Raw genomic sequence first — 26,447 nt, 5'->3', positions numbered from 1 at the left:
AATAAGTAGCTGTCTATCTCTCTCACATTATTGTCTATCTTCTTCTAATAAATATTTAAAATATATTTTTATCCTTTTTATTTTGTTGTAAATAAAAATAATAATAATATTTTTGGATGAAAATGTATTATCAAAATTAAAATATAATAAAAAGTAAAATTCATCATTTAAAATTCATATATGAAGAATATTTAGATTGAAAAATTAACTTTTCAGTGAGAGGAAATACAACTTGCAACATCTGTTTCAAGACATTCGCGTGCAATTCTGCGTTAGAGATTCATTATCGAAGTCACACTAAAGAAAGGCCATTTAAATGTTCCGTCTGCGATCGTGGATTCTCTACCAAGGTATGTTTTACGATTTTCAATATATTAATATTTATAATATAATTATTATTACTTTTATATTTTTAATAAAATAAAATCCCCTTTAAGTGTATTGAATCAATATTTAAATTACCTCGAGATGTAGGCAAAACAATTAGACAATTTTTGAAATTAGATAAAATCAAAATTAAAATTATGTTCTGAACAAAGAGAATTTTTAGGGGATTTCACTTTTGACACAGGAAATAAATATTAAGATGATTTTTAGTCTTTCAAAACAGATAATATTAAAATAATAATAAATTAAAATCAATTATTCAATACACGACAACATATATCTAATAATAGAGTTATAGTTGTATTTTGTTAACCTATCAGGAAAAAATTTTAAATTTCTTCAATAATTTGTATCGTTAATGTAATAATAGTACATTCTTTAACCCGTCAGCACTCGAGTAAACCGTTTCGTATTCTTTAGTCGCGTGATGAGAAATTTGCTCACGTGTTCAACACATGCGTCATGCGTATTAATATTATTTAACTTTGTAAATCAAAACCTCTACATGGTTTTGTATAAATATATTTTTCAATGTACTAGCTAATTAAAAACAGTTTGATATCTACATTCATTTTTACTTAAGGCACTATATTTCTATCACAAGTTTTTTTTAATTTACTGAGTACGACTTATATTAAACTAACGAAAGTACAAAGGAAATTTCCGAGGTTAGATTTTTTTGTTTAGGTAGGTACACCTTTACTCTCGTGATGAACCAAATTCTCTCAATTTCCTAAGGACTTGCAAAAAACATGTTTTTAAAAACTGTTGATATAAAAGTTATTTATGTTTTAAATCGAGCGTGAGTAAAATGCTCATAACGCGAGTGCTGATGGGCAAAACAAAAAATTAAATTTTATAAAATTGGCGTTTGGTTTATTAAAAAAAAAAATATCCAAAAAATGTACCGAATGCCGATTTATGATGTCATAATTTAAAACTAATTGATAAATATAACCAGTTGTGTTTCGTTTTTTCTTTTAACAGAAATATTTTATAATGAAACTAATATAAGTGCACCGAAAATCATTATTTTGTTTAGATTTTTTCTTCAATTAAGTAAAAATAAATAATAAAATTTTATGGACAGGTTCATTATTGCCAATTTGACTTACATACCAGCAATTTGAGAGTACAATAAAGAATTTATCAAATAAAACGCATAAAGAAATAAACTCCACAGCATAAATTATTATATTGTTATTGATTTAATTTTATTATATCAAAGAAATTGCATGTTAGTTTCCAATTACATTTTACATAGGTACTAAAATTACTTACATTAAATATTAAATAACTTCGGAAAAATATTTATTTATTAATGCATTTTTTTTATTGATCCAGAAAAATGTAAATGAAAAAATTAACTTTCATAAATCGATTGAAATATCAACAACAACAAAATTATGATTATATTTCGATTTTATTTTTAAAAAAATGAATAAACTAAATCATTCACATTGTTGTGATTTGTGAGTACATAAAAGTCTAGACATTGTCAAATGAAAAATGACAAAAAATCGTTAAACAAATGTAGTAATGTGACCCTAGAGGTCAGAGTCCCGAAGGATAGGCAGCAGGCGTCCAAATCAATATCCACATCATCTATATACCGTGTTCCGTTTCGTTAATAAAAAAAAAAAGAGTAAAATATAACACTTCTTAGTTGTTCTCCTCTCTAGAGCATAACACAACGATGAATACTCTCGTATATAAATTCACTTTACGTTTGCCTGCCATCGCTCGCGTCGTAGTAAAGCAAGAAGTGAACGCAAGTAAAGTGGATACTAGATTTGTATATACTATTTTATACTATATACCCATAACTATATAGTTGAAGTAGTATACATGTCTATCTGTCTGTTGATTGTCTGTTCGTTTGTCAGTCATACAAAACAGATCAAGATGTTTCTTTTGGTGATTTTAAATAGAAATTATATTATTGTATGAGTTATTTAAAGTAGATTACAAACTCGTATATCAGAAGTAAAATAGATGTAAAATATAATCTTTTATTATAAAGGCATGTTCATATCATTTATATACCTGATAACACAATTATACTAGATGAAAAACATTCTATTTAAACCATTCAAGGAAATATATTCAAAAAACACGCCATTTCGGAATTCGATTATACCTACTGTATGATGAGTAGAATCAAATAATAAAAAAAAAGATTTCACCTAAATATCACCAAAAAACATGCGAAGTCCAAAAAAAGTATGTAGGTAATAATATTATATTAGAGTGTTAAATTCTTTATAAAAAAAGGTATATCAAAATTTTTGTATGTTGCACCGAAACTGAGCTAAACGCTTTAAGAATGCTATCTTAATAATTTTAAAATAAATTTTACGATAATTGTGTCTTACTATCTTGAGTACGAAAAATCGCCCGGGAATGAAATATAATCCAAATAAAAGTAAAAAAAAACAAGCCTTTCTAACTGGTATTCTTTAGTTTAAATTTTTTCATTTCTTGTTATAGAATGAATTTTAAATATCACCAGCAACAAATGATTACCAATTACTCAAAGCTAATATTTACCGATTAAATGATTTTGGTTTTTTTATAAATACACTTTAAAAATTGATTTTTTATACTTAATGAAAACGGTTTTAAATACTGACTCTTATTCCCTTTAATAGAAGGTTTTTAATCTAATATGCTTGTGGTATACTGGTATTAGGTATAAATGAGCTTTATTGAGTTTGAATTTTCAAAAAAATTTCTTTAATGCCCCTCATGGTTTCATTTCCTTGCATTTTTTTTGGAAGTTTGTGAAATAAACTATTAAAAATGTCTGTATTAAGAATAACGGTCTAGATTTCACTAGGGTAGTGAAGTCTTTCTAGGGTATCTTCACAATAATAATATTATCTTTGATTGTATGTTCACAAATGAAATAAAAAAATGTGAGCAACTTTTCTCATCAGGAGAAAATTCCACGAGATTTCGCCTTCAAAGTTCTTAAAATTGTGAAACTAGGGAGGCTTTGTTTTGGTCGCGTAAGTCATAGAAGTGGTACATATATTTTTTGTGCAGAATTTTAAAATGATTATTTTAGTACCGAGTCTAAAGTTGCGAGATCATGATTGTTTCGCTGGAATACGAAAAAAAACAGATAAGCTAAATGTTTGGGGCACGTTTAGGAGTACAAGACTAAGCAGTTGCAAAAATTGCCTCTGTCTGCCTGGTAAATTCGGGTCTGATTGGGATGTTATACAGTTTTGTAGCACACTCGACTTTCTACATCGAATTCAAAAGGACAATTTTTTGGATTTATTTCTGTTTTTTTACATTATAATTTCCTTACTAAAAATTTTGATATGTACACTACAATTGGTTTTTGAGCAAAGCATTAACATGGAGGAAACATAAATTTTGATGAAGACGATTTAAAAAATATCGAAGTTTGACCTAGTAATTTCCCCATATTATGATAAAAACAGAAAAAATGTTATTTCACATATCTGTAACACCCTATATTTGTAACAGAGACTTTTTTCTCATTTTTACTTGCATATTTTGAGTGCCTTGTAATATGCTCTTTAGAAATGAGACAAATGATTTTTTTTTAATATGTCAAAAACTTCAAGTAAATATGGCACTATAATAATTTTTTTCAAAACACAATAGAAATGATTTGGTTTTAATATGTCTGTATAAATTGTCCTATCTGAAATTAGCGGTTGGCATTTTGCCAACAATGATGGAATGCTTTCCATTCATTCTATCTTTTTTTAATGTATATATGTGTACACAACGACTATTTAAATTGTTGTTTGTAATAAACGTCTTCTTAAATTTTTTATCGGCCACGGAACTTTTTTTATTATTTTTAATAATAATATATTTAATCAGACATCATTTACAGGCTGTTTAAGTTCTCATTATATTTAAAATCTTTTTTTTTTTAATTTTAACATACAAAGAATTTTTTTTAAAATTTTTAATAAACACTGTTCTATTAAGGGTACCTACCAATCTTTTCAATTCTTATCGTTTATATCTATATCTTGAAAATCAAGTATTTATCGAGCCATGTAAACCATCAACTATTTTTCGTGTTTCGTTGATTATTTCTACTACTGCTCTCAAAAATCTCTCATCAATGAAACATGAAAAATAGTAGATGTCATACACAGGTCAATAAATAAATTTTTTTCTAAATGCAAATAAAAACCAATTATATTTTTATCAATATCCATTCTTGGTGGTAAATCAGAAATTAACAGCTTAAAAATTTCATAAATTCGACAGTATTTGGCTTAAACAAATACTTTCGCCCATGATCACTTTATCTATATAGGTGGTTAACTATATTGTTCCTAATATGCAAGTCTCACCTATTTAAGAGAGTTCCTGTGCGGTGACTACTGTAAAACCTACTTTTCAACATAATTTTACCAAGTTTTTTTCGCACAGACTAAAAATAGGACTTACTATTAAATCTCAAAGTTTCAGAAATTTTGATCGTTAAGAACGCGAAATAATTATAATGCTAAAATTCGTCATTTTGACGTAAATTGATCAAAGTTGGGAACTTAGGCATTAATTATCTCGCGTTCTAAACGGTCAGCATTTCTGAATCTTTGAGATTTAATAATACCTATGCCTTAATCTTAGTTTGTGAAAAAACTAATTTAAATTCTGTCGAAAAGTAGATTTTACAGTAGTCACCACGCTGGAATTTTCTTAAGAGGTAACTCCTTTTTGGGTGAAATGTCTAACATTTTCGTCATAACATCTTATTGATCAACCCTGTATAATTTACCAAATTATTATAATTGGATAGTGTCTTCAATTTTGTAGATTATTAGCAGAAGAAAACATAAATTTCATGCGATCCCAATCAATAATTTGCATAGTTTTATACAAATACACTAATTAGAATACGCTAATTCAAACCAATACGTTATTAGTTTGTTTAGTCAATGTCACTTAGAAGTTACAATCAAAATTAATAAAGGCGAGTTTAAATAATCAAATTTATTAATTTTTTTAAGAAAAAACATTTATTTTTTTGAGTTGAAAAAGACCCCAAATAGCTAAAACGCTAATCCCAAGTAGAGTGCCATTTTAGCCGCTTTGTTCACATAAATCAAAAATAGTATCTATGGAAATATGTTAAAAATATTGCGTAAATATAAAATTTTTCAATTTGAAATACTGGCTTTTTAAATAATTAAATAATTTTCTGTTTCAAGACGATTAATTCAAGTTTTTCATAAAAATAATTTTTTTTTTGGTGTTTTTAAATAAAATTTAAATGTAATTTATTCGTCTACATTGAATGCCATTCCAAATAGAGACCAATATATACTCAAAAGAAACTTCCAAGTAAAAAGTATAAAATAATTCAAAGAAAAAATCAAATAATTAAATCAAAATTTTATTGGTATAAATATTTACAAAATTTCATAAAATAATATTTTTTTTAATACTCGTGAAATTAACACAATCATTAAAAATAATTTTTAATGTTTTTTTTCTCAATAAAATCAAAACTTATGTTCGAAATAAATTTGAAAAAATTTCAATGATGCCATCTGGTGAATAATTTACTATACAACAATTTATTTATTTATTTTTTTTTTTTATAAATAGAAAATTGTATTTTGTTTATTTTCAATTTTCCACACAATATTCGTGACAATTTATGATTATATCGTGATGAAACGTATCGTACATACAAACAAACAAGCATAATACGATTTATTAATTCATATCAATTTGTTATTTAGATAATGTAAGTATAGTACTGAGTGTTTCAGTATAATTATATTTTAAATTAACTACAAGTACATACTTAAAGATTGTAAATATTTTTTGTTTCTTTCACTTTGCATTTTATTCTCATTTTTGTTAATTATATACTCTATAGGATGTTTTTGTTTTTTTTTTTTTGAGTCGACCTGTGTTTGTAACTCAAAAAAAAGCTTTAATTATAAACAGGATTAAAACAAAAAAAATTTTACACAGGCATTAAACTTGCCCTAAGCTTTCAGGCTCAATGAAAAGCCCATTCTACTCAATAACTGGTAAAAGATATATGAACACTTTAAATTAGAAAATTGTTATTAATTAAAAAAATAACTTTTTGTTTGAAACATTTTTCCGAAAACTGTACAGTTTGGGTTAAAACGGACTGAAAAATATTACCCAAAGTTGTTTTTTTCGTATCAAAATTATTATTTCGTGTAATTGTTTCTGCGCAATTTAGGCTTTTGTCGAGAAAAAATTTCCAATCAAAGAGGTTTGTTTTTCTAAACAGATCTTTTTTGTTCAAATTGAATGAAAAAACAAGCAAAAAGGTCGATTTTTTACTATTAATTACTGTCTAAACTATTCGACCTAAAAAAATGTTTCAAACAAAAAATGTTTTCGTTTTTATAAAGAACATTTTTCTAAAAGAGGGAAGGGGAAGCTATAAAGGTGGCACTTCCAAAAAGCACTTTTTATTATTTTATCGTTCAAAGATGGCTAAAAAAATGACGAATCATATCGGTTATCCTTTTCAGAGAGTGTGATAAAAAACTATCTAAAATATTTAGACAATCTTGTAGTTTATAATAATACCATAAAAATATTAAGTCCCCGATGATATAAAAACAAAATTTTAATTATGAGTTCATCGAAGATCCATTATTTGATGAACAGAGATTGAAGAGCAATGTCTATATTATAAAATTTATAAGCATCACTTGCACACAATATATTATATACATACTTTTATAGTTGCATGGTATTGTAAAACCAATAATAACTCATTACTTGACTACAAAGCATGTATTTGGTTTATATGTATGTACCGTGCAATAAACCAAAACTTTTTTACAATACTATAGGTTTACAATCACCTTAATTAACAATAGCAAAACATTCGATCGATATATAATTTATCCTAGAACACACAGTATAAGTAGTTTGAATTAGGACAAAGTCATTTACGTATATAAATGCTAGAATAAAAAAATTCTATTTACGAATTGAAAATATATTATGATTGAAATAAAAATCATTAGGACAAGACACATATAATAAAACATTTTTATTATCGACAAGGAAAAATAGTTTTAATGCATTTTAAATGGTTTTCTATCATGAAAATGTTTATTTTCACAATGTTGCATTTAATATATCTATAACAATGTTGTAAATAACTATATGATTTTTAGGATATTTTTATATCTACTTTGTTTTCTTGGACACATTTTTATAATAAATTTAAGGCTACAGAAAAGTTTATTACCTACAAGTCTTTCTAAAACAATAAGGCTGTACAAATTTTAAACATTCTTTGAATGGCATGAAACTTTATAATTTCTTTAAGAATGCTTTTAAAACTGCATTGGTGGAAAACAAATTTTATAGAGAAAAGTGATTTTCCAGATAAGAATGGTTAAAGTTATAATTGATATAATTTCAAGCACTACACTAATTTTCCCAATTTACATTTTTCACACCTAAGTACAGTGGAATAAGAAAAATTTCTATAGTTCCTGGGCAGGTAATACGTGTGAACAAATTGAAGAAGGAAAGAGAATTGCCTTTGTGAAATTGGGTTTTTCAAACACTGCATCTAAACGAAAGAAAATTTTAGAGGACTCTCTTCTCTTCTAGGACTATAGAAATTTTGTTTATTCCACTGTACCTGGGTGTGAAAAATGAAAATTGGGGAAATTAAGGAGATATGCAAGGGTGGAATAATACTAGGGATTTCATAAAACTTTATAAATACATTTTTTGATTAAAAAAGTTTCCAAAAATCACAAAAAATTCCTAGGTCATCGGACTTTTTATTATTTTATCGTTAAGTTGGCTGAAAAAATGATGAATCATATAGGTTATTCATTTCAATTGGATATTGCTATATCAAAAAAACTGGAGAGTGATAAAAAACTGTCTAAAATATTTAGAAAATCTTGTAGTTAATAATAATACCATAAAAATAAAGGTTTTCGATGATATAAAAACAAAATTTTAATTTAATTATGGGTTCATCGAAGAATAGTTAAGAGTATTGATGATTGAAGAGGGACATCTATATTATCAAATTTATAAGCAGCCCTTGCACACAATATATTATATATTTTTTGTAGTTGTGTGGTTTTGTAAAGCTAAAAATAACACATTATTTGACTACAAAGCATGTATTTGGTTGATAAGTATGTACCGTGCAATAAACCAAAACTTTTTTACAATACTGTAGGGAAACAAACACCTTACCATAATTTTCGAAAAAGGGTAGGTAGAATATTAATATTTCTAGCATATCCTAATTTCAAAGCGATAGAGTAAAGGGTATAATCGTAGTGTTTGAAGTTCAATTGTCTTTAACCATTCTTATCTGGAAAACCGCTTTTCTTTATAAAATTTTTTTTCGCCAATAAATATATATACAAAGACTGTTTAAAATTTGTAAATAACAGTCATAGTATTGTACCTAGAGCGTATAGTAACTTTATTTACATCGATTTGGTCTTTTAAAAAGTCATGTAAAGTGGCTTTATGTTTAATTTTTCTACAAATCAAATCAGGATAAATGCTTTAAACAAAAATTATATGTTGATTGAAGACTAATAAATAACAAAAAACACGTTTGAATCAAAATATTCTTTATTTTGTTTTGTATAATATGTATAATACAATGATCGGTTTCTTGCAGATCAGAGTCTTGTGAAGAAATTATTCTTTTTTTGTTTTTTTTAATAAGTTTAAAAGGTAGCAATAAAACATTTTTTTGTCTGTGTAAATACAAAAGTAAAATAAAAGTCTTTTTTGGGCGAAATAACTTTTATTCAAAATAATTTATACTGTTGTTTTATTATTACTTTTTGCTTTTAACCATTTCGCATTCATATGAATATTAACTGCTAATAAAAAAAATTTTATGTTCAGTTATATTTAAAAGTTATTAATTTTAATTCAGATAAAAATGACCCTTAATAAATAATTATAAAATTATATTCAATAAAATATTTTCAAACACTGAATCTGTTTAATCAGTTTTCAAATTTGAAACATCTGGTATATGGAAAGTATTTTTTGATTCGCGTCTTATAGTTGAATAATTAAAGTAAAACAGATTTTCGACGTTAAAACTATAATTTCTGTCAAAAACGCAAAATACAATATAATACATTTAATTATATATTTATTGACTTTAGCGCACACAGGAAATTTCTGATAGAATGATTGCAGTCTAATCATGTTTATTACAACATTTCAGAGAAAAAAATTCTACCTTACTCCTTTTCAGTTTTAATATACACTAATACATTCGTATACTTATAATCAATTTTTTTAAAGTCATATTATTAAAATTATAATTAATAAAATGCCTTTGCTATTATTGCAGGCGAAAAGTGAGGAATGTCTATGTTCAAGCGGACAGCAGGGGCGTATCCAGGACGCCGGGGGCCCACAGAAATCAAAGAGAAAACGTCCAAACGAACGTAAGACCACACCAACACCAAGTGCAACACCTAGATGGCCCCCAATGTTACATCCCAGTTCTGGATACGCTTCTGCCTCCGAATGGATAAGACCCTTTCTGTTGGTAAGGATATTCCTTACCTTACATTATTGCTTTATTTTGCTTTTTTCAAAATTTAAAAGTTAGTGTATTTTTACTTGTTAAAATACTTTGATACAAAATTGTAATACTACAGTGATGGATCGATTTTTATGGACTATTATCTAGTCATTTAATGGAATTATTAAAAAACCAAATATTTTTTTATTCATGTTTAAACAAAAAAAAAATTATTCCGGTCCATAACTGAAAATGATATATTTTCATACTACCCAAACATGTAGTCTTTGGACTTTTGTAAACAATTGGCAAACTTTTGCTTTGCTTTTAGGTATTGTAGCGTTTATCACAACCTCAAAAAATTTATCATATTTGTTTCTTTGTCAACAGGGAAACATGAAACAGCACATGCTGACACATAAAATACGAGATATGCCACAACATATGTTTGATAAACCTCCAGGTGCACCTGGTGGTCCCTCTTTAACACCACAATCATCGATATTACCTCCACCAAATTCCATTAAAGAAGACTCACGTAATTCTCACGGCAGTATCATAAATATACCGGAGAGACCAGAACGCCCAGAAAATTTTAACTCCTGTTCGAGTGAACCACCTACACAAATATTAGAACGAGAAAGGGAACGAGAGCGTGAACGAGAACGAGAGCGAGAACGCGAAAGAGAACGGGAACGTGATCGTGACCGTGATCGTGAACGTGAACGTGATCTTTTGCCACCAATTCAAACACAATTACTTCCTCCGGAAATGCCTATAAAAGCGGAAATGAGTTTAATGAAAAGATCACCTCCAGAAGCGGAATTGCCATTGCCAAAACGGCCTCCAAGTAAGTTTCGTTGCATACAGGTTTTGTCATTTTTATCATTTATACTTTCTCATAAATCATCTTTGTTATTTGGGCTACATTCTTTTTAATTTTTGTATATAACTCGGTACGCTTTTTGCGCGCTAATTTTGCTGATATAACATTCATAAAAATTAGTTTATGGGACTTATTTTCAAATATTCACCTTAATTTAAAATAATTACCTAAATGTTAAGAAATTAATGTTAAAACTTGAAAGTCCCATAAAATAATTTGAAACAAGGATTTACAAATGACCACAATATGGGGTTTTTGCTCACTAGACCTATCAACAACACCACCATCTTCCGGCATTGCGTTGCTGAGAGAGTGCGTGCGTTTCGCAGGCGGTGGTGTATCGCCAATAATGCAACAGCAACAACAAGCTGCCGCAGCCGCCCAAGCACAAAATCAAGCATCAAATCAATCACCTGGAAGTCAAGGAAATCAACAAAATACAAAACATTTATGCCATGTTTGTAATAAAAACTTTTCATCAAGCTCCGCACTACAAATACATATGAGAACGCATACAGGCGACAAGCCATTTCGATGTAACGTTTGCCAAAAAGCCTTTACAACGAAAGGAAACTTAAAGGTAACATTTTCAATCAACACACAAAAATGGTTTAGCCAAAACTACTTCTCTCCAAAAATGAGAATTTTTACAGACAATTTGAAACTCATGACACGATTGTACTATTAAACATTTTTTGCTTTGGAGAGGGGTGCTTAGATACTAACGCTAGAGCTGCTAAACTAACAAAAACTCATTTCATTTTCATATTCTCTTCTAAATAAAATGTAATATTCTAAACATTTAAAGCCATGGCCAAAACAGCTACAATATTTTTTGTTTTTGGATTATTTCATCAAAATAAAATATTCTTATAGGTTCACATGGGGACTCATATGTGGAGCAACGGAGCATCCAGGCGCGGACGCCGCATGTCTCTCGATCTTCCACCCATTCCCATGACACCCAAGGATTCCGAATTTCTACAGCGGAGACCAGACCTCTTCTACCCGTACCTCCCGGCTCCATTCCTTAATGGAATGCAACAAAAGGTAATAAAATAAAAAACTAATTTTATTTAAAAAATATTAAAATACATATTATTATCTATTAGCTGAACGAGATTTCTGTCATTCAGAATCCAGGTAACGGACTTCCTTCACCAGGAAAATATGCCAGTTTATTGGGTTTCGGCTATCCACCAGTCTCAGAACCATTACGGTCTCAACCAAGCTCGCCTTTATCAGATAAACCACCATCGAGTGTAGCCAGCTCACCGCCTCGTGAGAATAGTGATCTAAATCGACCACCAAGAGATGTTTTACCTCGAGTTTGGGATCTGCATTATGAAAGGCAAGCAACGACAGAAGAAGAACCTGTGTCTCCATCAAATGGTACCATAAATGTGCCAACACCAAATTTAAATTCACAATTAGGTGTGCCCTCATCTACGCGTGGTGAAGGTTTAGCCGCATGAGACAGATCTAAATTATTTTCAACTACCTTTTATACATATCCTCAAAATTGAAAATATCCGTCAAAATTGTATTATATTAAAATTAAGTGTTCCCAACATGTTTAAGTGGTTTATAACACGAATGTGTTTTCAGTACTTTTTTTCGGATTATAATCCACTGGAAATTGTGGTACACAGTGTAATTAGATTTAATGGACAAGCAAGGCTGGAATGTTCCTAAAATGAAACTAGTCTAATACGATTTAGCAAAAAAAATAAATAAAATAGAACAGTGGTGCGAGAAGATACACAATACCGTGTAGTGGATTGATAAATAAGTGGATCTTGTGATCGATTTATCCATAATTCAAACTTTTCTGTGTGTCTCAACTAGAATAAAAGTGTACTATATTATTATGTATTTACAAAATATTAATTATATTGTGCGAAAGATGTCGGGCAGGGGCAATGCATTCTCTGTGATACTTATTACATCAGTAGCGCGACATTCGAGCCAAATGGCAGAGACGTTACTCAAATTATATTCATCTTGCCATTTTTAAGAAAAAAAAATATCATAAGCATTAGAATTCTTTTTTTATTATTGTACTAACTGATAATGCTTATTTTATTAAAAAAAACGTCTTCAATGAAACCGGATCTGGTTGCCAGTTGCCTCATTATTTTTTAAATTAATTATTTTGTTTTCGTAAAAATTTATGCCATTTCTGGTTTCTTAATAAATTTTTGGCTCCTATGTCTGTTTTTTTTTTTATTAAAAAATAGTGTGATTGAAAATATTAAGTTAATTATTTTATGTAAATTATTACCAATATTAAATAAAAAATTGAAAATAAAACAATCAAAAATATATCAATGAGCAAAAATTCTTTAGGATAAAATAAAAACTTTAAAGATAGTACTGATCTCAAAAAGTATTTAAAAATTGAAGAAAAAAAATCAACTTTGAAGAAAAAATTTTTATGCTTTAATAATAAAAAAAACAAAAATATATATTTTTTTGAACTTATTCTTATTTTTTTCCGTTTTTTTATTTATCGAAAATATATAAAAAATATTTTTGATTAATTACCGTATGTGTCCCAAAATTGTGGCACCTGAGTATATACATATAACAAATTTGCTACAAAAAGAGAGGTTAGTTGATGTTTAAAAAACAAATTTTACAGCGTGTGTAAGTACTTAAAATTGTAAGTTTTAATGAAACTGTACGCGAAAAATGAATAAATTTTTTATGATTGTAAAAAATCAAATAATACATAAAATAGATATAAAAAAAGAAAAAAACTTAAAAAAAAAACATTTCATATTATAAATATATATATATGTATACAGGGTGTCCGTAACTTGATGCACATATCTTACCCAATAGCTTATTTCTTGTACAGTTTTCAATTCGAAAATGCTTTATTTAACCAAACTGAATAATTATGAAATTATGATCATTATTAAAGTCTTGTTGCAATAAAAACCTCCGGGCGGAAAGTATCAACTTCCACCCCGCTGTGTTAAATGAAGTTGCCGCTTTCCGACTCAGATCACATACTTGACACCTTCGGCCTCGCGTCTGGCTACAAAGAACATGAGATCTGAGACATTCTTTACTTTTGCTCCCTAGATGTGAAATATACTATTTAGTATCCATCAAAGTGGTACATCTCAAATTATTAAGCGAGCAAGCATGTGCAGTGCATTTAAATTCACAATTAATAGAACAGTAATTACGTAAATTAAGTAATCAGTAATTAGTTCTCCACGATTTCATAAATTTATTGTCTATTAAAATTTAATAAGGCATTTTTGATTTAGAATTGTTTTAAAAAAGATCTTGTTAAACTATGTGCATCAAGTCATGGGACGTCCTTTGTATAATTTCGTTATTTGTTACCCTTGCAAAACAAAAACAAACAAAAAAAAAAAACTATTACAAAATATCTCTAGATATGAACAACTGTGGCATTATTTGTAAATATTATTATTATTATTATTATTACGACTGCCGTACATTATCTAATCACATTAAATATAAATGTGTGCTCCTGATTTAAATATGGTTTGTTTTATTATTTATACCTTCAATTTACCCAACGAATCAATTTTTCAATTTATGGAAATTAAAAACAATGTATATTAACTAGCAATACATAATATTATATCGAACATACAGGGTGGACCGTTTTAATCTATTATGGCTAATAGCTCGTTTTGTAATTAACCAATTCAAAAATAATTAAACAAAAGTTGCCGAGTTTGATGAAGGACATCATGTTCTGACATAAGATTTGACCTAGTTCTTCGGCAGGCGCGGATCTAGAAATTTTTTTCGGGGGGGGGGGGGTAGGTCGTAGGATTTTTGTAGATCCTAAAACGTAAAAGATAGAATAACAATTTGAATTAGACAGTTGATTCTCATAAAAAAACTAGCATATTTTAATAAAAAAATTTTGTTCGTTAAACGTAAGCATTCGTAGGAAATACGACTTAAAAATATGTCATTATTTCATTTAATCGAAAGAAAATTCAGGGATCAACTTTCTAATTGAAAGTGTTATTCTATCTCTTACCTTTTAGGATCTAAATTGACTATCAAAGCTACCCGAAGAACTAGGTCAAATCTGATGTCAGAACATGATGTCCTCCACCAAACTCTGCAACTTTTGCTTAAGTTATTTTTGGATTGGTTGATTATAAAACGAGCTTAATTGGATTTTTTGGATTTTTAATTCAAACGAAACTCAATGTCTTGATACAAACAAATTATTCAGTGCTACCTGTTTTGTCTGGTAATCGGATTACATCGATGATGCTAATTTGATAATAGATATTGGCATCAAACTCTTACCAAGTGATTCCACAATTACTATTAAGTATTTTTGGTCTCAAAAATCCCACCATAAATCTTATGATTTTAATTTTTAAAATATTTTAGTAAGTGGGTACGACTTTCTTTTTAAATTTTGAAATCTACTTTTAAGTTTTTCGAATAACTTTAATTGTAGTACTGTACAGGCATTGTTAGTCCGTATCATGCTATAATTTAATGGATGGTGTGTTTTAATGCAGGTAGGTGCATATTTTTATTCTATCACACTTAATTAATTTGCTTCTATGTTATTTGCAAAAGCCTCTTTCTTCTATTTACGCTACGGATTCATTTCAGCTATTTTTGTTTATTTACGTAAACACAGTTATTTGTTATTATTTCTTCATTTCCATCTTTTACGTTGTACATTAAGTTTAATTATTTTACACAATGTTTGTTTGTCAAATAAAATAGTACAAAAATCACAAATTTATCATATATCAGAATTTCTTTATCATGTAAGGCCCATTTAACAGATATTTCGGAATCTAGTTGCCCAAGAAGGCCGGCTACATATAGAAAGAAAATTGTGTAAAATTATCATTTCATTACTTTTATCTATGAGATTTAGAAAAAAATAGATCGGAAAAAAACAACCTAAACAAATTTTGTGTCCCATTTTGGAACGCAAGGGCTAAAAAAGAACCCAACTAATTCCTCAATAGTCGAAAAACTCTATCTATGTCTATTTTTCCGGGTCTATTTTGTCGAATATCGTAATTAAACGCTAAATGAAATAAGCATTATAGATATAAAAGAAATTGTAGGTTTTTTGTAGGAAATTTTGTAAGCGTCTTTTTTGCAGCTACTCACTCCACGCAAGTTTTACATCCATAATATATATGTTCTTAGTTATAAGACTATCCTTTTCTGCTTACATCAAGTGTAAATAGTGTATGCAATATGCAAAAGAGCATTTTGATTTATATCAAAGGTATAATTAGTACCATGTTTTTTTGCATATTTCTTTGATTTAAATGGCAATCATTCTGTTAAAAATGCTGATACGTAAAAATTACTAATAATTATTATTTTTTTAAGTTTAGTAAAAATAATTTTGCCTGTCATATTCAAATAATAATAATCTACGTCTTAGTCATAATATAGACCGTTTACTCGACATCTCAACACCAGTAATTATTAACTTGGTTTAATAACTTCGATCTATGAGAAATCGTGCATGCTAGTTAATGATAAAGTCTTACGTTACCTTGTGATTTGGGAGTCTAATCTAAATCTGTATGTTGTTAACCAAAAATTCAGAATACCTCTCTAATAGAATAGAACAATCAACAGAGTAGGTAATGAATACACTCAATGGGCAACAATTTAAGATAAATTTCTTCCTACGTGAAACCTAATAAGTATGTATTAGCCTTTTAGGAAAAACTGCATAAAAGTTTTTGAAATAGCCATAAATAAAAGATCGGATCCGCGTCCGTTTGATTTTTAGCGTGTCTTATACAGATCTTTTATATAATTTTGTGCGATTTTATAGCAAATAAAGGAATTTAAATAGTAAATTCACTATAAATTTACAATAATTACAGCATTTTAAGTTGTACGAAATCAAATGAATATATTACGTAGCATACCATGTCAGCTGGCATACATAGAAATAAATATTTTATTTTTTACTTTATTCCTTTCTAAATTAGTAAACTTGTAAACTAAATTCGTATGCATATCCATGAATTGGGACACTGATGATTCGAATCTATACTATATACCTATACTACTTGGAAAATGAATCCCAAAAAGTTATATTATGTTGCTTCTGGTTAGAAATAAAATAATAAGAACGACATGTAAACGTTATCAAAGATGATCAATAAGAATTCTAGGATATTTCGAATTGAATTTCGATTTTTCTCCAATTTCCTAGATCATTTTTGTATTATATAAAACGTATTTCGACTACCATGTAGACATCATCCATATTTATTAGCTAATCGTAATTACTTTTATAGTGTCTTTCGTTGCTAATTTGGTGACGTTTTGCTAATTCATACTGATGATGACTACATGGCAGTCGAAATGCGTACTTATAAAATACAAAAATTGATTCGATGTAAAAGTATTACGAAGGCCATCTAGTGTATTTATTTTGAAGATTATTAAATAAGCTATGTCCGGCACCCCTATATTGAATTTTTTACAATTTTCGCTATTGCATATTTGAATTGGTACTATATTTAATTTAATTAGTTGGTAATTAGTTACTCTCTAAGTATTTTAGAATTTTTTTGCCTGCAACTCCTTTTTTGAATTTTTTCAATTTTATTTATTGCAATTGATTGGTTATCGTTTGGTCATGATTGATGAAATACAATAAATTTTTATACCAATAAGGGTTATTTTTTAATTTATGTTTTCCTGTACTAAGTCTTTTGCTTTTTGAAGGAAAATTTATCATCTTTAATATTGAACAATAAAACATTTTTCGTAATGTTAGTGGTAATGAAAATATCAGCAAAAAACGTTAAGTTGTAGGCTCCAAGGAAAAGCCATACTAATTTTTAAAACTTTCGGATTTTCGTTTAGACACCATATTTTGTAATTTAGCTAGAAAAAACTAAGTGGCAAATTATACTCAAACGGTAAATAAATTGTAAAAAAATAAGAAGCTACAAAAATCAGAACAATCGAACAAAGGGGTGCCAGATCATATGAATGAGTATGTTTTAAAACCATATTAAATTACTTGCAGCGCTTTGAGTGGAGATCGTTTTTATCTACTAATTCACTGAATCAGTATTTTAGTTTATAATTTGATAAACAGATGGGGTATTCAAAACTAAAATTTAGAAATGGCTATGTAAACCAAATGTTTAATTAAACGCCAATAAAAATATTCAAATCCAATTTATGGTAAAAAATTAAGCAATTTGTAATTTAGCTAGAAAAAATAGTTAAACAGAGAAAAAATAATATCACCTGATGTCCGCACATTCAACAGAGTAGGATTAAAATATTGCCAAAACCTACAAAAATTAATTCATAATAAATTTCACCCTCTTCTCTCTTCAACGTATCCCAGAAAAACTAACCATTACCTTTTTTCTATTTTTTGTTTTTATCGCTATATAATCTATTAATGCATGAGGTTTTATGGTTGGTCTCGATTTTGACGCAAATTTTCATACTCTATAACATATCTGCAGTTCCACGAAATCACGCCCTTGATCCTTTTATTGACGTTTTCTTCGATTTGCTTTTCTTTCGGACAGTTGTCAAAAAACTGTTCAATCTAATAAAGTCTAATATATTTTATCTTTATCAAACAGGGCTTTTTGACTAGGATAAAATATATGTGATATGTCTTTACTTGATTGAAATCTGTCTGAAACTAAAAAAAAAATCATTTTGTAAATGAAAAGCCCCATTTTACTTCACTTTAATTTTTAACAGTTAAGTATGACAGCTGCGCGCGTTACCTGCAGCATAGAAAACAGTCAAGTATACGTCTGCGCAGCATAGCTTGTTGCGTCTATGGGTCAAATATTTTGCAGCATGTGGCGTCTATGGTTCCAATATTTTGTGTGTCAAAGCTAATGTTTAACACTGTTCTACGCAAAAGTCTAACTGTTTAAAATTTTATCCTGATAATTTTGATGTTCAGGGATATTTATTTTTCTAATAGAAGAAGAAAGGAAAAATTGGATCAATAATTCAAAAATGAAATTTTTATTAATAAATGATACAAAATAATTTTAAATTATAATTTTAATTAATTTTCTATGACTCAATAATTCTGGCTATTCGTTTTATACGATTCAACAAGAAGTCACCCCTTTTAATACAGTTTTGATAAGTTAAAGAGCGATCATAAGCAATACCAGCATTAGCAGTTATTATTTTTCCAGCCACTTTATCAATACGACAGGTAAGCTTACCACTAGCCGTAAATGTACTAACATCATTTTCAATATAATCACTTGTAACTCCAAAAATTTCCGCCATTCGTTTGAGACTTACAATCGAATAGGATTGTAACATTTGTGCGTATGCTTTAAGTTTCATCTCTCGTATATACTGCCGATAATGTGGATATGTTAATGGTTCAAATCGAAGGACGAGCTCAGTTACAGCCAAAATTCGTAAGAAGTCACCATAACGGCACTCATTAAATGATAAAACGAATTCTTTTAAATGTTCACATTGAGGATAATTCAACTCCTGCATAATTAATCCATAGTTAACAATTTTCTTTCGTATATCACAACGAGGTAATGCAATCATAGAAGCTATTACCGTAAATTTTACGATTTTATTAAAATCCGTCAATTCGTATGATTCGAAGGTTGAAACACAATCGGTTAAGTTCATAGAAGCACGTTTATAATCTCGAACAGCCAAACCATATAGACCTTCATATGCTTTAAATTTATTACGTCCAGTCCAATCAGCTTTATGTTCAGCGCTATCTATAAAATGTTTAGCTTTTTCAACAGATTTTCCCATTGCTGCAACATTACAATTATCACAGTAAGCAATTCGAAATAATGCAAACGTAGCCTCCAAACGACTGTTTGTACTAAATGTTGAATCCTCGGACTTTTCATACGCCCATTGATAAGCTTTTTCGTAATCACCAATTTTTAAATAGAAATCTAAGCGTTTCTTCCATGCATAGGATGTATTTTCTTCATTTTTTTCATACTTATCCAATTCTATTATTTGTGTGTCAATATTTGCTTTCATCTTCGCAACTAATTTTTCATCAACAGGCCACTTAAAATATTCACAACAATTTTCATAGTACGGTAACATATTATTTAGTTCTATTAAATTCATGAGTTGTCTTCTCACATTTTCAGTATCGATGTACGAATCATTTAAACTTATGAAAAATTTTAATCGTGCTACTTTCATGTAATCTGGAGTTGATTCACAATTCTCAGGATTAGCTGGTTCCACAGGTATAGCGAGTGTTTTTAAATATGATTGAATTAAATCATCGAACGATTGTAACTCTAAATTAACACTTTCAATACTTTTTACCTCCTCAGAATCGACAATTACTGAATCCATGTTCATTTTTTATGTGTATAAAATTTTCAATTTACTTTACAAATGATTTGACAAATTTGTTTAATGCTGTTCAACTGTTTTAATTCTAAAGAAAAAGAGTCATTTTAGAATGTGACTCACTGAACTCATAATAATGATAAATCGGAATAATTCTTAGCATTGAATGTATGGGTTTTTCAACAAAAATCAATCGCCATCAAATAAATGATTTAGCCAATGATTTTATAGAATTCATTCTATTTAAGATCAAATAGCAGATTTTTTGACAAAATATAGTTTTAAGACCATAGAAACAAAAAAAAAAAAAAACTAAATTATTGTACAATCCTGCTTATTGTACAAGACTCTATCTATCGATTATAATTGGAACCTTTTTATGGGCGACTTTATAGACATAGAATGTTAGTTATACAGATGTAATGTTTCGCCATAATTATTGTTGTTAATTATTGTGTTTATATAGTGATTACCTGCGATTATATAATTTTGATTGGCTATATTTGGATTTATTATTATTTTTGACTTGTTTTGGCAACTAAATTTTTTTTTGAATATATGCCTTTGAATAAATAATGCAGTGTGGCTGAATGTATAATTCCGTAAATGTTATTTTACAAAAATTTCTTAAAGCAAAACAAACATTAAAAAAAGAATGGGAAATTAATAAACCAAAGGGAAATTTGGATGGTTCCTTTGGGAATTTCGACAACAATGCTCTTATAAGAATGATCATCCTTTTAAAATAACGAAAAGAATCAAAAATAAAATTAAAAAATTCTCAGATTATTAATTTATGTCAAATAGTTTTTTTTTCTAATTTTTGAATATTTAAAACGTCTTTTTTTTTTAAGGTAGTACCTACACGAAAGTGATATTCCAAGAATTTCTCAAAACTCAGAATATAAAATATTTAATTCATAATACACTTGCTGTTAAAATTAGAAGATGATTTACCATGCCATACATGAGATATTAGCAATTAAAAGTGACGCAATTTGTACGTGTACATGGGAGAAGTGTATAAAAATACACAAATTTACAAATATTATATTTATTTACCAATGAATGACGTCCACCATCTCTATGAAAAACTAATATAATGTAGAATACTATATTTAGAAAATATATAAATAAAAATAAAAATTATTTACCATATAGTTTCGATAAAAAACTTAAATAAATAACTCGTTTTAGCGATGATTTTTGTGGAAAGCATATAAAAACTAATGGTAAAGATAGATATCAAAGTATGTGTGTGTATACGTATAGAATATATAATTGTGAGTAACTACAGTCTTTTGAAAATAATATATGGTATATGTATAATAGTCATAGCACAGATAATGCACTGAATGATAGTATTAGTCCAAAACTTTTTGACTGGACGGTCGCGGAGGAACTACCTTAAATTTCGACGATAAAGAGTGAGAGTTATAAGACCGCTAAGTGTGTGTGTGCGTGTGTGTGTTTGTGTGTGTGACCACTATGAAAGTGAAAATATTAAATAACACGAGCAGATTTTTACTCGCAGCCCCCCCCCCCCGCATCAGGAGTTTTAGCCACCATTACCGAAAAGGTTCCTCCCACATCCACTTTACGTAATGACAACTATATTGAAAAGACTAGAGTAAAACTCGGCTCTGCATCTCCGTCTAATACCATTTTGTTTGTTTCTATGGTTTCTATACATAATTAATTCACTAGGTACCTAATATTCATTATTGGGAGCTCATTATATTAGGGGAGAACAAGAAGGGATTAGTAACTCGAGCGAGTCAGATTCGAGCTAATTCATCTATCGCAATTTCTTTTTACCAATCTCAAATCTGATTGTCTGCCCTACGCGCGGAACCCAAAGAATCCCTCATATAATAATCTGACTCGCTCGAGTTACTGCATAAATCCCTTCTTGGGCTCCCCTAATATAATGAGCTCCCAATAATCGAGCCTCGAACGCGTCAAATTAAGATACGGTGAGTTAATTACATGCTAAAAAAATACAATTTTATAAATTAATTTTGTATCACCCAGACCGTATTTAATTTTGGATAATAATAATTTATAAATTCTAGCTAGTCCATGATTTTTTTAAGTATTACAAATTGATTTTGCTTAAAATCTTGTGACATATTTTGTTTGATGAATAAAATACTTTTAATACATTTATAGTTGAAATTTTTTTCAATAATGATATTTATTTTAAATCGGTTTAATAAAAAAATATTAATGCAAAGGCCCGCTCCCCCTAAATATTTTTATTTGTATTATATTTTTTAATATTCCTACTAAAAATATGGATTGGCAGATAGAGGGAGCGAGTAACCTCAGATTACTTATGTACATGTACATTTATTTTGGTTAAAACTGTATTAATAAAATATTAAATATTAAAACATAAAAAGTTGTATAGTAATGACATATATTTAAAAAATGATTATTCAAATATAAGTATTTCTTATTACAATTTATTATTATGAATATTGGATTATTAGACCTATTTTAAATAAAATAAAAAATATATCTAAATGTATATAATATCATAAATAAATAAAAATACTAATTGATTTAATTTTTCTAAATGGTTTTAATTAATTACCTAATCCAAGCTTTTATTCATTTTATTTTTATAGATAATTGAGCAATAATATTTGTGGCTATACTATTTTCATATTACAGAAGTAAAACATACTGCCTATCTATCTTTTTTTTTTTTTTTTTTATTTTATTAAAACTGGCTTCAGCAAAACTGCTATATAGCCATTAACCAAAAAAGTACATTTAATTAACAATAAATAATGCATAAATTAAACAATTCAGAGAAAAAAAAGAAAAAAAAATGTAGATAAAAATATAAAATTATTTATGCTGGATTATCTAAAACAAACAGATATACTCTTAAAAAAGGAAAAGAGAAAAAAAAAAAAGAAAAAAAAAGGAGCAAATTAACAAAATAATTAAATAAATACATTTTTAGTTCAGCCAAAAAAAAAAAAAAAAAGGATGAGAGAAAAAAAAAAAAAATTTTTTAAATTATACTTTTCAATTTTATATCTATATACACAGGGATACATGTGAAATTAGATAGGAAATTCGTCGTCGGGACCCGTCGAGACTTTATACAGAGGAAATAACACGTAAAAACACAGGTTGGGGGCCGCGGAAAGGTTGACAATAGAGAGGGTTAAACATTAAACAAAAAAAAATTTTAACAGAAGCAAAAAATAAAAAAAGAGAGAGAAAAAAAAACGAGAATGGAGTTGCATTTAAATTTGGATTTTGGACTTGTTAAGGAAGGTGCAAATTGCAGAAAGGATTTCATACTTATTTAAGGATAGGAGGTGGGGAATATAGTAAGGACCAAAAACGCCCATACGGGCTAGGGAGCTTAGTAGCATGGGTCTATGCTGATTAAGGAGTGGGCAGGCGAACGTTATGTGATTTATGTCACAATAATAATATCCACATCTACATCTGCTGTCTGGGACAATATGTATTCGATGTAGATGGGCGGGTAACGAATTGTGGCCTGTTCTCATGCGACCAATCATTGTTATGCTTTTTCTGCCCACATCCCATTTGTGGAACCATGTTTCAAGTGATGGAGTTGGTTTTATATCGTATAGCTTACGCCCTTTAGGCGATGTATTCCACATTTGGGTCCAATCACTCAGCATAGAACTCTTGCAGATAGCCCACAGATCTTGTGCGGGTGGTGGTGAGTTATCTTCTGGTCCTGTTTGAACTGCGTCCCTAGCCAACATATCAACAAATTCGTTCCCACGTATACCAATATGTGATGGACACCACACAAAGGCAACGTAGAAACGTTTTTGAATTAGTTTGAGTACGGTGTTTTTGATTAGTACTATGAGAGAGGGAGTTTTGGAGGAAATGCAATTTTGTTTTAGCAGAGAGAGAGAACTAAGCGAGTCGGATATTATAGCTGTTTTTCTAATACCATTTGTCTCCACATATGCGAGTGCCCCCAAAATGGCAACACACTCCGCTGAGAAGATTGAAAAGTTTTTTGAAATACTCAGTGTGGTAGAATGCGCACCACAATGAAACGCGACTCCCACACGTGAGTCTACACTCAACTTAGAGGCGTCTGTATAGATGTAGGTATAGTTGGGGAGAGTTGAGAAGAGATAATCATTAAAAGTGGAATTGACGAAGGGCGAGCCATAATTTGCATGTTCGCTGTCAAGTCCACAATCAATGAATACCGGGATTTCCGTATATCGGGATGGAAAGTCAAAGGTGAAGAAGGGAGATAAAAGAGATTGATAAATAGGGATTATTGCAAATACACGATAAGCCACCAAGAGAAGAGGGAGACTTTTATTTCTCCAGTAGGCCGAATTTGTACAAAGCTGGTTGAGTTGGGCAAGTTTTGGAATTAACGGGTGGGATAAAGAGGAATATTGGTTGAGGAAAAATTTTTTTGCCAAATACAGACGACGGACTATCAATGGAGGATCCGCTGCTTCAATCAATAGGGCGTTAGTAGGACAGGAGCGCATTTGTCCTAGGGCAATACGCAAGGATTGAAACTGGATTTTATCTAACTTTGAGGATCGTTGGTTTGATATTGGGCATAGGAGGAATGAGCCATAATCGATGAAACTTCGAATGATTTGTCTGTATATCATAAGTAAAGTACTTTGATCAGCTCCCCACCAAACTTTGGTGAGGCCACGGAGGATGTTAATTCGAGGAGTACACTTACTTACGATATATTCGACATGGGAATTCCATTGCAACTTTCCATCAAAAAAGACTCCTAGGAATTTTGCGGATGGGTGGCAAGGGATGGATGTGTTGAGAAACGGAATTGATTCGATATTGTATCTGTGCCTAGAGAAAACAAGGGCTGAGCTTTTTGTAGCTGAAATTTCCAGATTGATAGATCTTAAATGGTTATGTAGTAAAACTAGAGCGTTTGAAACATTATCTACAGCCGTTTGTAAGGATTTGGACGACGAGTATAGGACAAGATCATCTGCGTATCGCAGGAGTTGAGAGGGAGGCTGAATTACATTCTGTAAGCCAGAGGTATAGATATTGAAGAGAAGGGGACTCAAGACTGCACCTTGGGGTAAGCCCATTGATGCAGTTCTAGGACCGGATAAATGATTTTGGTAGTTGACGGTGAGATGACGAATTTTTAAAAATTCGTAGATGAATGAAGTTAGTCCAGGGGGAGCCGACAGAGACGTGAGAATGTTAATGAGAATGTTAATGTCAACATTATCGAAGGCTCCTTTCACGTCAATCAAGCAGCAAACCAGGTATCCATTCTCGGAGAAAGAAATCTGGATATCAGTCAAGAGTACAGAAAGGTTATCTAGGGTAGAGGCATTTTTACGGAAGCCTCGTGAGTATGGTGGAACGATGTTATTGTATTCACACCACCATTCCAACCTGTTTTTTACTAGGTGTTCCATAATCTTTGATACGCACGAGGCTAGCGCAATGGGACGGTAAGATTGGTGTGTATTAGGATCTTTATTGGGTTTAAGGATTGGAATGATCATCGTATGTCTCCATTCGTCGGGGATAGATGAGTTACTAAGTAGTTGATTTAGTATTGACAGAAAAGATGATATTGTACTGTCCGACAAGTTTTTCAACATACTATAGGATATGTTATCCGGGCCAGGAGACGAATCCACAAGACCAGACAACACACCCCTTAGCTCACATATTCCGAACGGACGATCCATAGGATGATTATTTTTTGCGGGCAGGGTTTGAATAGGTATAAGGGCAAAGTCTGGAGTCAGATTTTGTAAGAAATCTAAGATCCAACCCTGGTTTGATGGAGAAGGAGGATATGGGTTAATAGCCCCCCTATACATCTTAACCTTATTCCAGATCTCTTTAATAGGCGTACTCCTGGAAAGACCTTCGCAAAAAATCTTCCAGGAATTCCGCTTTTTTTCCTTAAATAGACGCCTGGTTTGTGCCTGGGTTCTTCTAAAATTACAAAAATTATCCTGTGTAAAATTGGCCTTGAGAGACCTCAAGGCCTCCTTCCTGGTTTGAATTTGCAATTTACATTCGTCATCCCACCAAGGTGTTAGGGAAAACGGTTTTTTAGGACATTTGGAATTTGGAATGGCTATATTCCCAGCAGAGACCAAACTTTGATGAAAACTGGAATACCATTCCAAGGGATTATTATCGGATGTGGGGGGTGGAAGAAAGTCATCTACAGTACGAGAAAACAGAGGCCAATCTGCTCTCTCGAACTGT

General features: G+C 29.6%; 2 protein-coding genes across 4 annotated transcripts in view; one reads left to right on the top strand and one right to left on the bottom strand.

Annotated features, from left to right (window-relative positions):
• LOC123301666 (homeotic protein spalt-major-like) overlaps nt 1-12,942 on the top strand; it is a 336,587-nt gene extending 323,645 nt beyond the window's left edge. The window contains exons 4-9 of one of the 3 annotated variants that reach the window (XM_044884512.1): nt 217-350; nt 9,755-9,955; nt 10,322-10,781; nt 11,084-11,397; nt 11,694-11,867; nt 11,954-12,942. In XM_044884512.1, coding sequence (XP_044740447.1) covers nt 217-350; nt 9,755-9,955; nt 10,322-10,781; nt 11,084-11,397; nt 11,694-11,867; nt 11,954-12,292 — 1,622 coding nt within the window. In that variant the 3' untranslated portion in view covers nt 12,293-12,942. Of the gene's footprint in view, nt 1-216; nt 351-9,754; nt 9,956-10,321; nt 10,782-11,083; nt 11,398-11,693; nt 11,868-11,929 lie in introns of all 3 variants that reach the window. The other 2 variants (XM_044884528.1, XM_044884520.1) reach the window with 2 other exon arrangements.
• Nucleotides 12,943-18,893: 5,951 nt separating this feature from the next.
• On the bottom strand, nt 18,894-20,195 carry LOC123292427 (26S proteasome non-ATPase regulatory subunit 6-like). Its single transcript, XM_044873085.1, has one exon. It carries the CDS (start codon nt 20,193-20,195, stop codon nt 18,894-18,896), a length of 1,302 nt encoding a protein of 433 aa, XP_044729020.1.
• Between the last annotated feature and the right edge of the window lie 6,252 nt (nt 20,196-26,447).

Source organism: Chrysoperla carnea, chromosome 1, assembly GCF_905475395.1.
Source record: "Chrysoperla carnea chromosome 1, inChrCarn1.1, whole genome shotgun sequence".
In the NCBI taxonomy this organism is placed as follows: Eukaryota; Metazoa; Arthropoda; class Insecta; order Neuroptera; family Chrysopidae; genus Chrysoperla; species Chrysoperla carnea.
This window is presented reverse-complemented; position numbering and strand designations above follow the sequence as displayed.

Coding starts and splice junctions, on each gene's coding strand:
- LOC123292427 (XM_044873085.1), bottom strand. CDS start 20,195: ATGAACATGGATTCAGTAATTGTCGATTCTGAGGAGGTAAAAAGTATT.